At 39.7% G+C, this 18,705-nt stretch overlaps 1 protein-coding gene across 4 annotated transcripts in view; it reads right to left on the minus strand.

The window, feature by feature from the left end:
- LOC126281158 (serine/threonine-protein kinase ULK3) overlaps nt 1–18,705 on the minus strand; it is a 124,341-nt gene that overhangs the window by 24,934 nt on the left and 80,702 nt on the right. For 3 of the 4 annotated variants that reach the window (XR_007551224.1, XR_007551223.1, XM_049979826.1), the window contains exons 7-8: nt 6,211–6,395; nt 4,023–4,110 (exon numbers count right to left, since the gene is read on the minus strand). Coding sequence is in view for 1 of the 4 variants with exons in the window: in XM_049979826.1 (XP_049835783.1) it covers nt 4,023–4,110; nt 6,211–6,395 (273 nt within the window). In the remaining 3 variants the exon portion in view is untranslated. The remainder of the gene's footprint in view (nt 1–4,022; nt 4,111–6,210; nt 6,396–18,705) is intronic. The other variant, XR_007551225.1, reaches the window with a different exon arrangement.

An 18,705-nucleotide genomic window follows, 5' to 3' on the forward strand; every position in this document is an offset into this window, starting at 1 on the left:
AAGATGAAACAGTGTTATAAGTGGTCCAAGCGAAGGTGGTGGCTGGCCCCTTCGTCACATATTGGCTCAGTCTGGAACACTTCGCTTTGACTGTCCTGTTTTTCCATTACCACTGCAACCTAGCAGTAGTTGTATCATAACTTGCGGTGAAGCTAAATGTTGAAAGTTGTATTGGCAATACTAATTGTGAATCACATAAGCATTTCCTCTCATGTTCCCTATCACAACAGCCTAAAACATTCCCTTAATTCCACCACCACCCGTAGTACGAACCATCTGTCATTTGAGCCACTCACAACTTGTTCAGTCACATCAAATGTCAATATGAAGAAAACGGGACGAAGTCCAGCAAGATGTTGAGTAAGAACTTAGAATCAAGGTAAACTATACTAGTAAGAAATGTGAAATCAGGGAACGGTTTTTTTTTTTTACCAAGACTACGAATTTATTGTGTAGAATTGCGAAAATCTGAGAATGTAAAAGGTTCCATTGTATACTACTTGTTGGAAAAACATGTATGTGCAAATGTTCACTGCTATCTGCATTTTCTCCCATACTAAAACATATCTCCAGGGAGATACAATCTACAGAAGAATTTTACCAATTGATTTCTGCTTAATGATGAATGTTATAATTTAGTTTTTCATAATCAAAGTCCAAGTTGGAATATCAAAAATTATTAAAAGAATAGATTGTTATGCATTGTAGATGCCACACTGTGTTGCAGGCAGGCACTTTGAAAAGACTGTTACTCACTAAGCTTTCAGCCAAAGCCTTCTTCAGAAAAGAAAGTGTATTAAAATGTTGATTTGTTGAACTCCCTGGCTATGCCTATGCATGTGGATAACTGTGAGTTTTACTTGTGCATTGTTGTATTGTATTGTAATGAGGAGTATGGAAAGAAAGTGAACTGATAAAACTTAATGCCACCTCATAACCTACTCGCTCAAATAGTGTGAAGGGTATCACTCCCCCCACCCACCACCCCTCCTCCACCACCAATGACAGGGTACATAACTTTAATCCATGACACCCTGTGGAGGAGTTGGGTTTTAACTCAGGACACTGAAAGGAAGGAAAATTAAGATGTAACACCTCAGTGACAAAAGAACATTGGAGTGAGATTTAGTGATGAGAAACTTAACAACATTACCTCTCCTCCCTATGCCAACCAAGCATCAATAATGAAAATTTCTTCCATGATCACAATTTTCAGTGTCAGGCTCCCAAGCAATATAATCTGCTAACGATGGCAACATCAGCTATAGAGGTGGATTTATATAAAAATATATATGGATGTGAGCTGTTTTATCCATATGATTAATATATGTAATAACAAGAATGTATCGAATGAAAAGGTGATATCCTTCTGGTAAATAAAATACCATTATCACACTAAGAAAAAGGTGTTTTGTTTATAAGAAATATCAATATAATTGCTGCAGAAAATAGCTACACCACAAAGTTTGTTTTAAAATAGTTGGCCAGAAATGTGCACTGCCCATAGTTATTATTTTGGAGTGTCATCTCTTCCTTTTCTTTGGGGAATGAAAGAAGAGGGGGTGGGGGATGGACGATGGTCGTGTTGTAAGTCTTCTCTGAATGTTCCATAAAATTCTGCCTCCTTTATTTGGTCTTCTATAAAACTTATTAAAATCTTGTTTCACTCTCTTCTGAATGCCTCTGCAGTTACCTTTTTTCCCCCTACATATTATCTCTCTCTCTCTCTCTCTCTCTCTCTCTCTCTCTCTCTCTCTCTCTCTCTCTCTCCTCTTTATTTTTATGGTGGTGGTTGTTGTTCAAATACCTCCAGTGTTCCACGCTTTTAGCTACTTTTGAAGATGAGTGACTTTTGACTTAATGAATTTTTTTTAGCACATATTCTTTTTCTTACATATGTAGTTGCCATGTGCCTCCCTATTTTTGACTTGATGAAAATTTTGCTGGCCATCTATTCTGAGTTCTGATACAATTTTGCTAGTCATCATTGCAGACTTGTCTGCATAAAATACATGTGTCATTAAGTCCTGATGGACTCTTAATTTTGTGCCATTGAGAGGTTTTTGAAGTGAATAAATAATTTTGTGTTGAAGTGTTTAAAAAGTTTAACTAATCTTCCCTCATATCTAACTACTATTTCATATGCTAAGTGTTCTATTAGCATCATTTTACATTTCTTTTCTTACTCTTCCTAGCACTGAGGTCTCCAACAGAAATTTGAACATTTCTTTGCAGGCTTAAAAATATTTAGTTTGCAAGTATCTTGTAGAAGCTTTCTGCTCTCTTATTGATCCTGTTGTTGCTTCATGGGTATAAGAGGACTGAAGTGTTTCATGAGCATGTGGTTTCTTATATTGTCCTATAATATGGAGAAACAACATACTCAAAAAAGTTATATACAATACATAACATACTTAAAGAAATATTTGTCTTCTGTAATACAGATACTGTCAGTGACAGGCAAATGCTCAAAACTAGTCTGATTAAATGAACTACCATAAAAAATCAGCTTGTATCTGAGCATTCTTTTTCAAATTTTATACTTCATTTTGTTCCAAATCTCATGTATAGCACCCAAGACCACACACACACACACACACACACACACACACACACACACACAGCTACTCCTTCACTCCCCCCCCCCCCCCCTTTCCCCCAAAACAGTTATTATCACTGAAGATGTCACATAAGGCCAAAAGGCCAATTGCTGACATGAAAAAGAAAACGGGGAATCCTGCATTCCAAACTTAAGTTATAATCTTCTTGCTCACAATATACAGTGATGTCAGGGAATGGTCTGATAAAACCTGTTGCATTGAGAACTATTATGTTTTATTGTGTTGGGAATTACACAACTGGCAAGAACAAGTCACAGAGATCTTGACACAAGTGACATTGGTAGCACTGTCTGGGTGTAGGCAAAACTTGATCTCTTGCCACACATCAGCATGCATCACCAGTGTGACAAATCCTACTGCTGCTGTTATCCAGCCATGCAGATTTGCAATATTATTCATTTGTTCTTTCACAAACACTTTCAGAAGTAAGACCAATGAGCTCAGGTCCAGCAAATGTTCATTTACTTCCCCAAATCCCTAGATCCACTCACTTCCCCTAATCCCTTGATCCATAAATTTCTCTCAAAGTAAGGAGTGTACAATGTTGACTAATGGGTATGGGCACAATTTTGTTAAAAAAAATGTGTCCAGTGGTAACAGTGGACTGTAGTAATTCTTCAGTGTATTCAGGTAAGTGGCATTGGTCAATGTGGGTTCACGAATGAAGAATGGGTTATCCCACTCGTACATAACCATAGCGTGGAGGTTTCCAGGCCCCCTCGCTCTGTAGTTGTGTTGTCTGCTTTTCCAAAGACAGGAAATCGGGCCTAAACTGGAAAGACTATCATCAACCAACAGGAGTCCAACAATGGCTTCACAAACTGTTTCTCATGAGGAAGACCATCTGGTCACATAGTGTGAAGAAGTAGCAGTTTTTGTACATAATCCTGTCCTCTTGGATTTTGGCCTGTTAAATGACATCGTCTCATGGACTGATATCCTAAGGCTACTAACAGATAACACCTTCATGCAGCCAATGGCTGTCTGGATAACCAGAGATTTTGGCATTTTCATTTATGTCACTCACTGTTACCCATCTGCTGAATTATCTGGCTCCAGAGCAGCATACTGTTGTAAGGAGGAGGAGGGGGTTTAACTCGGCTTTGCTCCCTTGTATAAGCTGTGTGTCCAACCCACCACCTCACAAAACTTGCTTTCTCACACACAATGTGTTTTTCATGGTATAAGATGTTTAACTTTCATTTCTGTGCTGAAAGGTCTGTTCTGCTGCTACACTATGGATCTTTGATGTTCACACATATTTTGCATTATAATTACATGGTAACCAAGACAGTTCACTCTGTCCTGTAACATTAAAATTCAATAACATATCATTACAGCTTATTAGCAGGTTTATGAAGAACAAACAGCAAATACCTTGAAGAGTGAAAAAGTACAAACCTTTAGAAAGTGCTGCTGTGTCATCAGTGATACTAATGAGATTTAAGAAAGACTTAATGTTTTCAGCTTGTGTTAACCACTGCTGCACCTGCAAAATTACCAAGACCAAAGATCACTATTAAGAGTAAGTATGAAAATACATTATTACCACCACAACGAAAAAATCTTCAGCATGTCTCTTACAGATCAGCATCGAACTATGAAGAGAACGGAATGGTTGGTTTACTAGCAGTTTTGGGTACACAACATTTAAATCTAATATTGTCCAACTGGAATAATAAGAGAGAGATGCCATGCTCATGTTACTGAACACATGCTTACATGAACATAGTGTGTAGTCAGAGGATACATACATATACACACTCCAGTTTCTCCCCAGTTGTTTTCTTCGTATATTAGTTTACAAATGCGAGCAGTGCCCCTTCACTGCAAGTGTAAGAGCTATTTAAAATGCATAAAGTAACTTTATCCTTGAAAATTAATTCTGTGATTTAGTTATTGCTACCACTGTACATAACCCTCCATGTAATGGGATACTGGAAAGTCATGGGTCAAACACAAATGTTGAGTACCAGCAGACTGGCCTCCATGAACAGCTTAGTGTAATGCTGTGCCAGCCATTCGCTGGCAGTCTTGTTTCCATCTTTTCTTTGATGGTGGGAGACTTGTGAGAAAAACAGGATATGGCATGTGGTTATCTCTATTCCTTCCATCTAATGGTTATGACAAAGGAAAATTTCCTTAGTTTTTAATAGTGCACCATATGGAAAAAAGCACAAAATTCATCAGGGAATATAGTATATCCTACTGATGTTGATTGAAAAAAGCATGTTATAAATATTTTGTAATAGTCATTTTTATTGAGCGGTATAAACAAACAACAGGCAAGAATAACATACTCAGTGCTCTAACATGAGAAAATTCTGAGAGTTGGTTCATACAAGGACTGTAATTAAAATGATAATGAATCAAGCAGAATTTTCATAGTGATTTACCTTCCTGTCAACAGCAATATAATGAAAGGTGGTGCTGCATTTTAGTTTTTGACATCTCAAACACTTCTTACACAAGAGTTGCAGTAACTTTTCTTTATAAATTGGTCCCCAATAAAAATACGTGAAAACGCTCACTTTCAGTTTATTGCAAACTCACCCTATTGGAACATATGGCAGGTCTTTGACGTTTCTATCACATCAAATGTCATAAGAGAGAAGATCAGATTACAAAAGAGAAACAATGTTTTATACATGATTGAAAAAAGACAGAGGGAAATTAAATAACAAATCAGACTGCATGGCTATCAAAATATTAGCTTGGAAAGACAGAAGTTTTATTAATTTGTCTCAGAATGCTTCCAAAACACAAGAAAGCTGCATAGTTTACGCTTCCAGTCATCATCAGCTTCCAGGATCAGGCAGTATATCCACAAGAAGAGAATAATTCCTTCCAAAAAACTGATTACTTAGTTTAGACAAATCTAATTAAAATGGCTCTAAGCACTATGGGTCGTAACATCTGAGGTCATCAATCATCTAATTAATACATGGGCACTTTCCAAAATCGGACATTATGAAATTTTGCTGCTAGATTGCTTCTGAAGTAAAAAGTAGCATCCAGATTTCTCATTCATATGGGCTGCTATGAAGCAGCAGCTTGAATCAGGTACAGTTACCAAGTTTTCCAACTTAAAAAGTCCACACTGGAATAACAACAACATGGGAACAATAGACTGTTATTCACCAAATAGAGGAGGCATTGGGTTGCAGACAGGCGCTTTGAAAAAGAATGCTAGAAATGTTCACCTTTTGGACCCGACTCTACGTGCACCCTCAGACAGCAGTAGCCTCTGCCCTCACATCTACCCTGCTACCTTTCCACTCCCCACACCTCTTCCATAGCCCCCACTATCTACTCCAGCTCATCATCTCAGACACAGTTCCAGTCAGACTGTACTGTGTGTGTGTGTGGGGGGGGGGGGGAGGGGGGGGGGGGGAGTTCGGGCATGCCTGTATGTGTTTTGTGCCAGTGTGTGACTGTTTTCTCCTTCTAATGAAGAAGAGAAATTGAAAGCTGTACATTTCTAGCATTCTTTTTCATGGAGCCTTTATGCGACTTACCGCCTCTTCTATGTTCTGAACAGAAAGCAAACTATCCTTTCCACATTGTTGTTGCAAGTTTCATGACTTACTTGTGTATGTAAGAGGTCACGTCTTCTTCCTTTTGGTTCACTGCTCAGCAGTGGCACAAGTAAACCTAGACAAGATTGAAATTTTTCCAATGCATGTGAGTACTGTCCCTCTTTCAAATACTGCTCTGCAGAAGCACCAATTTCCAGAGCAGTTTGCATTGTGGAGTTTGTCGCACACAATCGCACTGTAAGAAACAAATGGAGAAATGAAAAAGATAAATACTGTGCTTCAGCAAACAACATTCTCATAACAGACAGACTACCTGCATCAAATATACCATCAAAGAATGGGAGACAGAACTGAAAGTAGATCACTAGAATATCAGTTTGGTTTTAGGACAAGCAGCTGCATTTGAGAAACAGTTTTACCTCTGTCTAACAATCTAGGCCAACTTTAGGAAAAAAGAGGAAATATAAATTACAGTCATAGACTCGGAGAAGGCATCATGATAATGTGGAATAGAATGATATGTTTTCCATTGTTAGGTAGTACTTATGATATTAACTGCAGGAATAGAAGGGTAATATTGCTCCATATTACCCTTCTATTCCTGCAGTTAATATCATAAGTACATAAGTAAGGATGGTACAGGAAGCCAGAGTCTACATCTATGTTATTACTCTGCTATTCACAATTAACTACCTGGCAGAGGGTTTAAGGAACCACTTTCAAGCTGTCTCTCTACCGTTCCACTCTCGAACAGCGTGTGGGAAAAAAGAGCACTTAAATTTTTTTGTGATGATAATTTCTCCCTACATAGGTGGGTTCCAACAGAATGGTTTCACTATCGGAGGAGTAAATGTGATTGAAATTTCATGAGAAGATACCATTGCAACGTAAAACACTTTTGTTTTAATGATTGCCACTCCAATTCACGTGTCACGTCTGTGGCACTATCTTCCCTATTTTGGGATAAAACAAAATGAGCCACTCTTCTTTGAACTTATCAATGTTATCCATCAGTCCCACCTGATGCAGATCTCACACTGCACAGCAATACTCATGAATAGGGCAGACAAGTGTGGTGTAAGCAGTCTCTTTAGTAGACCTGTTGCACCTTCTAAATGTTCTGACAATGAATCACAGTCTTTGATCTGCTCTACCCACAACATTATCTATGTGGTCATTCCAATTTAGATTATTTGTAATTGTAATTCCTCAGTATTTAGTTGAATTCACAGCAGCCTTCAGATTTGTGGACTTCTCGCGTAATTGAAATTTACCGGATTTCTTTTAGTACTCACGTGAATAACTTCATACTTTTCTTTATTCAGGGTCAATTGCCACTTTTCGCACCATCAGGAAAGATGTTAAAACACAGTTGTTGGTTGACACCAATGATAATTAATTTGTATGAGGAGGAGATCATGAAGGAAGTAAAGATCTATCTCAATGTGGGAGTTACTTGCAATGGAAAGAAAATCAGCACAATACAGTTTGCTGGCGACAAAACAGTGGTCGCTGAAGTAAATACGAGTTATGTCAGGTGCGTAATGAAATGAGACTTGCACTAGTAATGAAATGAGACTTGCACTAGCTGATAGCTATAATATGCAAATAAACAAAATAACGATAACCAATGGTATGTGCAGCTGGTGGACATGCTAATACCTAAATTTTAAACTACGACAAGAGACTCTTGAGTGATAGCAGAATTTTAATCTGTTTGAAGCACAGCTCTGTATGGCTGTAAAATATGAACAATGGGAAAGACAGAAATAAAACAGACTGAAACCTTTCAACTGTAATGTTAAGGAGCCTGTTGAAGATCAGATGGCTTAACCAAGTAAGGAACAGAGAAAAAGTGTCTAATAAAGAATGTCACGAATCAAACCTTACAGCTGACGAGCAAAGCATCAACAGATTACTTAATTAAACATGTTGTTGAAAATTGTGCAGAAAACAACAGTTAATAAAAACACTTTACAGAGCTCTCTCAGACATGTAGTCAATTAACAATTCATTACAGAGAGAAAAGCATGCATGCAAGATATCAGCTCCAACAATGAATGTCACACAAAAATTTGGGCCACACTTCCGACAGTACACAGTTATGACCTTCTGGAAGCACAGTTTTTGAATTTTCACGTGCACCATTTGTTTATAACTCGCTCTGCTCCACTTCAGCCACCTAAATCCTGAGCATGGAGTGCTGTACATTTGGAGTGACAACTAGTGCTCTTCCTACTTGTGGGATGTCAAAGGCTAAAGAAGAGGGGGAGGAGTACATATGTGCCAAATGTGTTTAGAAATCTTGTTTGAGAACAGACATTATTTTACATGGACACTAGTAAGTAATGTGAGTACATAATATATCAACCTCATGCACAAATACATTCAATATTATTTTAACAATATTCTGATAGTGACATTCTGCAGTTATAAATATGCCTCAAAATCAAAATGAATAAACCTAAGCAACCAAAGAATTATTGTGGAATGAAGTTAATGAGTTTAGATTTATAATTTATTCATGTCAATCAAGTTGAAAAATAGCGAATCTACTGCATATGCACTTGTCTTTAACAGCGCCAGCTTTAAAATCCAAAGAAAAAATGCACAACAGCTATGTTGATAATTAAATTGTGCTATGTTACTTCATTAATGACTCATTTATTTTATTTATTTACACTGCATTTGTGACACAAAATGTAGCATTTTCCATAAAAAAGGGAGCAGGTCACTTATCTGTCCCATATGCCGACATGAACAAGGTACAGGAGGCATTCGCAAGGAGACTGACAAAATCGGTGTGTGTGGTGGCCAGAGAGTTGGATATGAAATGATCTATACTGCACAAAGTCTTACATAAGAGGTTATGTCCATATCCCTATAGCACGTTAGCTGCTTCAGGCATTAAAGCCTATCGACAAGCCTCAATGCGAACAGTTTGCAGTGGATATGCCAGGCAAGATGACTTTTTGACAAGAATTTGTTTCTCCGATGAGGCATTGTTTCATGTATCCCACAAACTGAATCTCATAACATTCGTATTGGCATTCACAGCAACCTCATATTACACGTGAAATGGTAAGAGACAATCATCACGTCAATGTTTGGTGCGGGATCACTGGTGGTGTTGACCTGTACTTGTTACAAGAGTGATGTGCCACAACTGGTATACCTGAATGCTACTGTCATATTCCAGCAGGATGGTGCATTATTGAGACTGGGCCCTAAATGTCCACTAATGCCATGATCCCCTGACCTCACACCACTAGACTCCTTCCTGTGGAGTTTCGTAAAAGATCTGGTGTACCAGCTCAAGGTTAGAGACCTACAGTACTTGAAAGTGTGTATTCGCATTGTATCTGAACATGTGATCGTGGAGATCTTGAATCATAAGTGGAGAGAAATGGAATTCTGGCTAGACATTATCCATGCCACAAAAGATGCACACATTGATATGTATGAACGAGGAAACAAAGCTCTATGAATTATCTTATCACATGTTGAAAACCACTTGTTAATGTCTGGTATACTTTTAAATTAAGTTGTAAAGATATTTTATGGACACCGTGTAGTTCACAAACAAGTTACTCACTCCACTGTACAGTACTTCACACTCAGGCATAGGTGGCTGAAGAAGGGGGCAGAGCAAGTTCAGGCAAACAGTGTGCACAAAACTATAAAAGCTCTATTTTCCAAAGGTCATAATTGTATACTGTCAAAATTATGGCCCAAATTTTCACACAGGATCAATTGCTTGTGCTGATAACTTGCATGTGTGCTGTGATTCTTGAGTTTCTCCCGGCATATTTGATAATCAAAATATCCACGGATGTACTGCCGGTCACAGTGTCCAACGGGCACAATATTTCGGCGATCAAACATGTCGCCATCATCAGGTGAACTGACAGACTGAGCTCCTGTGAACGCGCCGGCATGGAGATCCGTACGCTATGGCTGCTCAGGGGGAACTGGGTTCGGTCGCGGCGGCGGCCGCTTTAAATACCCTCCGCCCGCGGCACGCTCCCTCCGCCGTCCGCGCTCTGCGCTACGGTAGCGTGGTGGAAGAGATTGCGACGGCGTCTGAGATGACGTCGGTGTGATGGCTCTGTCCGCCGTGGTCATCACAACTATGCGTTTGCTCGATTTACTCTTGATTAACCCAATCGCTGGTTCCCAAGCCTTGCTAAGATTATAGCCACAGTCACGGTTTATGAGGTCGTCATTGGTGCGAATTTCGATTGCCTCTCTAACAACGCTGTCCCAGTATCTCGACGTCTGTACCAGAATCCTCGTGCGGTCATACTCCATAGCGTGATTTTCCGACAAACAATGTTCAGCGACCGCCGACTTGCTCGGATACATCAGTCGAGTGTGCCTCTGGTGTTCACGGCATCGATCCTCGACGGTACGCATCGTCCGACCAATATACGACTTGCCACATTGACACGGAATCTGGTACACGCCGGCCTTCCTCAAACCGAGGTCATCTTTGGCGCTCTCCACCAGTGCACGAGTTTTATTCGGAGGACAAAACACAGTTCCGACCCGGTGTTTCTTCAGAATGCGGGCGATTTTCCCTGAGAGTGCGCCTGTGTATGGAATAAATGCAGTGCCTACCTCCTCCCTCGTGACTTCATCCATCTCAACAGGTTGTGATGCAGTGGTTGGGCGGAGAGCACGTTGGATCTGCCATTTTTTCGAAATACAGTTCTCAGATGTTCCAATTCCATCTCAACAGGTTGTGATGCAGTGGTTGGGCGGAGAGCACGTTGGATCTGCCATTTTTTCGAAATACAGTTCTCAGATGTTCCAATTCCTGGGGTAGACTCTCTGTGTCAGAGATAGTGCGCGCCCTATGTACTAGAGTTTTAAGTACCCCATTCCTCTGTGAAGAGTGGTGGCAACTGTCTGCGTGCAGATACAGATCAGTGTGTGTTGTCTTTCGATACACCCCATGACCTAGGGTGCCGTCAGCCCTTCTCCTGACCAAGACGTCAAGGAAAGGTAATTTACCCTCCGTTTCAGTCTCCATAGTGAATTTGATGTTGGGGTGTATGGAGTTTAGATGTGTAAGGAAGTCAAGGAGTTTATCCATACCATGTGGCCAGATGATGAACGTGTCGTCCACGTAACGGAAAAAGCAAGTAGGTTTCCATTCGGATGACGACAGGGCTTCCTCCTCGAAGTTCTCCATGTACAAATTCGCTACCACCGGTGAGAGTGGGCTACCCATGGCGACTCCTTCCGTTTGTTCGTAGTATTCTCCATTAAAAAGAAAACACGTGGAAGTCAAGACCTGCCTAAAAAGTTCAGTGGTACTCTCGTCAAACCTCTGACCAGTCAACTCTAGCGACTCTTGCAGGGGTACCCTCGTAAACAAGGAAACGACGTCAAAACTCACCATGATATCTGACTCATGCAACCTGAAGCTATAAAGGCGCTTAACAAAATCCACGGAATTACAGATGTGATGAGGGCATTTAACCACATAAGGACTTAATATTCCCGTCAGGTATTTGGCCAACAAATATGTAGGTGCCCTGATGTTGCTGACAATGGGGTGTAATGGTACCCCCTCTTTGTGAACCTTCGGGAGTCCATATAGTCTAGGCGGTACCGGACCTTGGGGTAACAATTTCTTAGCGTCACCCTCCGGTAAACCTGCATCCTTGAGAAGAACCCTCGTCTTGTTCTCCACCTTGTTTGTAGGGTCAACGCTGATCTTCTGGTAGGAAACGTCATTTAGCAGGCTCTGCATCTTATCAGTGTAGTCCTTATGGGAGACAACAACTGTAGCATTGCCTTTGTCAGACAACAATTTCAGAGCGATCCCTCAGATCACGAATGGCCGCCCTCTCTTTACTGCTGGCGGAAGTCGAGCTGCAATCTGTTCAACAGCACTAACAATTTCTGCGACCGGAGTGAACTTGGGGGTGGGAACGAAGTTGAGACCTTTCTGCAAAACCGAGACCGCATCATCACTCAACACCATGCCACTCAAATTGATGACAGTCTTGCACGGAACTTGCAGAGATGGTTTGTCAAGGAGACGTGAGAACTTAGCTGTTTGACGTCCCATGGCCTTCTTATGGGCGGAATCAGCTGACACCCAGGTGACACCATCAATCCAATCCCAGGAAAAAGAAGTGAACTTAGTAGCCAGTTGCAAATGTAATTTGAGTAATTCCTGTGAGATAAACTCAAGGCTCCGGCGGGTGAATTGCACTCTCTCGCGTACCAATATGCGAGGCTGGCTCGTTTCTTGATTCTCTTAGCTGCTGCAGAATCGATACGATGCATAACCTTAGCAAAATTTGGAACAACATTCTTGGAACGACATCTCTTTAGAAAGGCAAGAGTACTTAGCAGACGACATCTACGGTGGCACAACTTTTCAAATTTCTTCATGCTGCGATACATCTTCTCCCCGTAAAGGTGTATGATGTGATTCTTGAGTTTCTCCCGGCGTATTTGATAATCAAAATATCCACGGGTGTACTGCCAGTCTACAGTGCCCAACGGGCACAATATTTCGGCGATCAAACATGTCGCCATCATCAGGTGAACTGACGGACTGAGCTCCTGCTTGAAATATGAGATGAAGCTAGACTGTTTGCTTGTAAGAGCCTACACAAAATGTTCCCCTTTAGTTCACTCCTTTCCCACATAAAACACACAGCCCTCTGACTACTCACAGAGACTTGCATTCGTTTTTCTACCAGTAATGGGCAACTTATGAGGCAGTACACAAAGGTAAGTGCCAGCCACTGTTGACAACTGGGCTGGGCACTGGTAACCTCCTTCCCAGCCCCCTTCCTGATTTCCTGTTGCCTGCCATACTTCTCACACCAGTTATCCTATCCTGCCATGTGCCTAGTTGTGACAAACTGCATTTTCAATAACATTAAGTCTTTAGAGACTCACAAATCAATATGCAGAATAAGATGAAAGTACTTCAAGTAGAGATAAATTGCAAATCATATGGATGTATGAACAAAACAAAAGAGAATTTGTGAATTCTGTCGGTATGGAATCTTCTGCAGAACAAGACATTATTAGCAAGTGAAAGGACCGCGAACAAAATTACTGGTAAGGACCAATGGAATGTAAGAAGGAGGAAGCTGGAAGACATACTGCACAGGAAAATGTTTTAATTCACAAGATAGGTCAATACAAGGCCATGCCAGTTTGTTGGAAGTGGGCTAATAATTCAGAAAATTACTCTGGAAGTAAAATGAAAGTAGAATATTTTAATGTGCCTGCACGTTGGATATAGAAGTTTAAGGCACACACTAAAATTCTTTATCAAAACAACTGAGAATGAAACCTAATCCATTAACAAAACTGATTATACTGCCTGGAGAAATGGTGACCTATTTAATGCAGATAGGTTTCAGTGTTTTTTCAAACTGAACTCACTTGTATTTCACAGTAAAAAAGGAAATGTATTAGAAGACAAAATTACAGAATGGGAAGAGAGAGTAGATGAAGATGAGAAAGGATAATATGATACTGCTAGAAGAATTTCACAAAGTGCACTGAAAGACCTAAGTCAAAACAAGGCATCTGGAGTAGATGACACTCCCCCATCATTAATGAGATCCTTGGGATTGCCATCCATGACAAAACTATCCCATTTGGTTGCTAGGCATATGAGACAGGTGAAATACTCTAAGACTTACAGAAAAATGTTAAAATTCCAATTTGAAAGAAAAAAAGGTGTGAAAGCTATTGAACAATTCATGGTTTCAAAATACTAATACAGATTATTTACAGAAGAATGGGAAAACTGGTTGAAGCTGATCTTGGGTAAGATCAATTTGGGAACAAGAGAAATGCTGAAATACACAAAGTGATACTAACCAAACAGTTTATCTCAGAAGATAAGTTAAAGAAAAGCAAACCTACATTTATAGTGTTTGTAGATTTAGGGCTAGCTCTTCCAATGTCAACTGGATTGTACTGGTTCAAATTTAGATGTTAGCACAGATGAATTACAGGGGTGAAGTGTTGTCTATGAGCTGTACAAAAGACAGAGTGGAATTATAAGAGATGAGGGACATGAAATAGAAGCAGTGGCAAGAGAGTAGAACAGGATTGGATTCTATCCCCCATGTTATTTAGTCAGTGTATTGAGAAAGTAGTGTATGAAATCAAAGAGAAAATTGGCAATGGAATTTGCAGGTTTAAGGGGAAGTAACAAAAACTTTGAGGCTCATTGATCACATTTTAATTCTGTCTGGGACAGCAAAGGACTTGAAAGAACAGTTGAATTGAGTGGACTGTGTCTTGAAAAGATGTTATAAAAGGAACATCAACACAAGTAAAACTAAGGTAATGGAATGTAGTCACATTAAATTAAGTGATGCCAAAGGAATTAGATTAGAAAATGAGATGCTAAAAGTATTATATGAGTTTCACTATTTGAGCAGCAAAATAACTGATATGGCTCAAAAAAGAGAGGGTATGAAATGCACACTGCCTATAGCACGAGACCGATAGTAGTTGTGCAGAACACCACCGCAGCCAATGATCCACCTCCTGAGGGTCTGGTCTCCACCAGCTGTTGACAAGAGCAACCTCTGTGGACTGGATACAGGGCAACCACATGGCAGCCAAGCATGATCGGTTCAGTTGGTTGCATACTGGAGAACAGACTACATCACATCCTGCCTCTCCTACTGTGTGTTTAGTGTTGATGTATATTGCTTTCAACATTGGACTATGATATTGGATCATACTTCAGAACTGATCAGAGTAAATTACAAATATGTTTATATATTACTGATGCAGATTAATTATTTCCCCTAGTGCAGATCTCTGACAGCGACAGTTTGCTGTTCCACTACTACTGGCCACCGGTCTTCCTACACTGATACCCAACAGAGGGATAAAACAGTATTTTCTGAAGGTATCTTTCTGGAGTGTACCCCTGTATGGAAGTGAAACATGGACAATAAAACATTCAAGCAAGAAGAGACTAGAAGCTTTTGAAACATGGTGCTACAGAAGAATGTTGAAAATTAGATGGAGAGATTGAATAACTAATCAGGATGTAGTGAACTGAATAGAAATTTATGGCACAACTTGATTACGAGACAGAATCAGGTGATAGGACACATGCAGAGCCATCTGGAAATCATCAGTCTGGTGATGAAGGAAGCGTGGGGGGTAAAAACTAAGGGAGGCAAAAGGACGAATACAGTAGGAAGGTTTAAATGGTTGCAATAATTGCTCAGAGATGAAGAGGCTCACACATGATAAGAGTAGTGTGGAGAGCTGCATCAAAGCAAGGGCCCAGTCCAAAGACCATAAAAACAACCAGAAAGTCTGAATACAATGTAATAATTTATACATATATTTATCATTATGGCCACTCAGCATGAAGTGTGACATTCTTTAATATTGGTAGAAAGATAGTGGTGGATGGTGCAGGGCCTCACTGTGCTTTGCATCCAAGGAATATTAGGAACTGCCATATAAAACTGATGACTATGGGACCTATGGTGGGCATTTTAAGAAAAGGACATCTGTGTCAGAGGAAAATATGTGGCTGATATGAGGAATGTCTATCAGGAGCCCCCAAAATTCACACCAGGCAACCCTTGAAAATTATCTACTGTGGTACATGGTGCAAAATTTCCTTAACGGAGAGTTGAAATTTCATTTGTGGAAGTAGCATTACTATCAAGAACTGTCTGCAAAAGATTGTAACCATCAGATGGAGTATTGAGAAATTATTCTAGGTTGGTTCAGAGACTTTCACCAGTTGTTTCCAAATGTAATCCAGAGTGAATAATAACAATGGAAATTCCTATGTGGAATAATATGTAAAATAAAGGAAAAGCAATCTCTCATGTATAGCTGACTGATGCACATAGAAACACTCAATACAGTATTTACATTGGCTTTCGAGCTCTTTCTCTAGAAACACACACACACACACACACACACACACACACACACACACACACACACACACACACACATATATCCATCCGCACATACACAGACACAAGCAGACATATTTAAAGGCAAAGAGTAAGGGCCCTTACTCAAAAATAACAGAATCAGAATACTTTTAGTAGCCACAAAATGTGTTATCCCGCATGTGTGCAAAGGGTTGTACTAGCCTGCGCACAGAAGCGGGATACCGTATTGTGACAGCTTATGGAATAGATTATGCTATCTATTGAGAGCCCAGAAGACAGGTTACTGTGTTAATGGCCCAGAGTGGTTGTAAGAGAATAAATCACACCTCAGCTTTTGGCAAGATCAATGTGTTTTATTTCTTAAAATTATGTATGCACAGCGCAATCACTGGTAGTAGTTTGTTCCAGTATAACATCAAAACAAATTTTTGATCTATTCCTTCCTTGAAACACAATGAACTCGATCAGCACCTAGACCTACTGGTAAATTAGATTTGGCCAATTGTGTTCATGTACACCAATATCATTGGCTTTGTCTTTATGCAAGATGGTGCCCCAATACATTTTGCAATCATTGTATGAAAATGGCTCAACCATCATTTTCCATAATCGCATTTGGTTCACAGCAGTCCTCATGAATGACTGGTGTGGAGCCCCTATCTTATGCCATGTGACTTCTTCTTCTGGGGATGGGCAAAGGGTGAAGTTTCTAAAGCTAACATCCTGCATGTTCTCATTAGTGTACCACAACAGTTCCTTCTGAAGTCAGTTCTCTAATGATTGGAGAAATTAGTGGAAAATGCTATATGAAATTTGCACTGTAAAAACATTTTGTACCATACTGCTGATCATAATAAATCTTTTTAATCATTTTGTGAATCTAAATATTATTGTGATAGCATTAAAATCCATTATTAATTATGTTACATGCAGTAAGAAATTAGCAGTGTTTTGAAGACAAGAAAGAGAGTCTGATCATGACATACCCATGTGCACTGTCATAATTAGGCCAACATTTTACAAAAGGAAACAAAAATCAGCTACCAAAACAATGGAATATTTGTATAAAGTCCATCTTTTACATAAATTTTCCACTTACTAGTTGTAGAAAATGTCAAATGCATAATTAAAGGAAGGTGTGGAACAAGGATGGGAGAATACCAAAAAACTTATTGAAACAAAAAGCATTCAAAAGTGTCAGCGTGAAGAAAAAAGGCACAGGAAAAGAGGACTATGGAGTTAAAAGACAATTTAAAAAGATTAAATGATGGTAAACAAATAACATATAGCTAATAATACACCAAATAAACTTCTTCTGGAAACAAAGATGTTGCAAAATGGGAGGTTAGGAAACTTCACAGCAAAAACTGTGAAATGAAATTAGGTTGCAGCAGAATGATAATGTGGTAGCTAAATAAACACACACACACACACACACACACACACACACACACACACACACACACACACACACAATTGTCTCAGCTGGTTACTCTAAAGGAGGACACTGTTTGAAAACTTAGTAACAACATTTTCAGACTTATTTATAAGCCTGTCAACAGCTCAACACCTCACACACTAGCTGTTCGCCTATGGAAATAGATCATAAAGTGTAGGTTCATTGTTTAGTCTTCTATTCTTTACATATCAAGCACAACAGATTTCTTTCATTGTCCTGCTCAAACAAGCAGCCTTCTTGCCAAAATGAAGCTGCACAGATCAAGTTCTGTCACTCACCATCTACAGTGAGGCAGGATTTGAAGACATATGGGAACACCAACCAAAATCCTAAAACGAAGGTTTCGTGCTTTCCCCTAAATAATCAACTTGCTGGAAGAAATTTCAATATAAAGTTTGAAAACACTACACTTACTAACTACAAAACACCAAAGTAACAGAAGGTAACTCTTGACAGAGCACTATCTTTCAGAGAGCACATAACAAAAAGAGCAGAAAAATTGAAAAAAAAAAAGATCATCATCATTCAAAAGATGTGAGGAGAGCATTGGTATCCATCTATGTTTTTCTGCTCCAAGTCTTATATTCTGTTCTGCTGAATATTGTGCCTCAGTCTGGCTAAACAGCCGTTATGCACAAAATAAATACATCCAACTAAATAATGCCATGAGAATGATCAATGGTGTCATCAAATCGACACCTATGTAATGGCTGCCATAATAATCCACATTCCACCCTCGCCCCAACCCCTCTCAACTATGGCACATAAATGTTCTTGTGGATGAGTACAAGAAGTTCATGGGAAATAAAAAAGCACCAATCCAGCAAGATGTGTTCAACCTTACTAATGCATGGACTTACAGATGGACTGAACAACATGCTGTGAATCACTCGAAAATCACTGGGATTTGACTTGCCATGCAAACATGATTGGTGAAAACAGAATTAGAACCTAACAAAGCAGATGTGCCTTTTTTTTTTTAAAAAAAAAAAAAACGGGGTGTGTGTGTATGCAGTCATCCCCTCTTTGTGACCGCAGTGATCCACTGAACATCAGACACACTGCTGAAGAATGCTCCCTTCAGTATCCCTGCATGCAGATGTCCCGATTGAGGCAGATGTGCTGCCATGGGTAGAACACAGGAGTAGTTC

This window comes from Schistocerca gregaria, chromosome 7 (genome assembly GCF_023897955.1).
Source record: "Schistocerca gregaria isolate iqSchGreg1 chromosome 7, iqSchGreg1.2, whole genome shotgun sequence".
NCBI classification, from domain to species: Eukaryota; Metazoa; Arthropoda; class Insecta; order Orthoptera; family Acrididae; genus Schistocerca; species Schistocerca gregaria.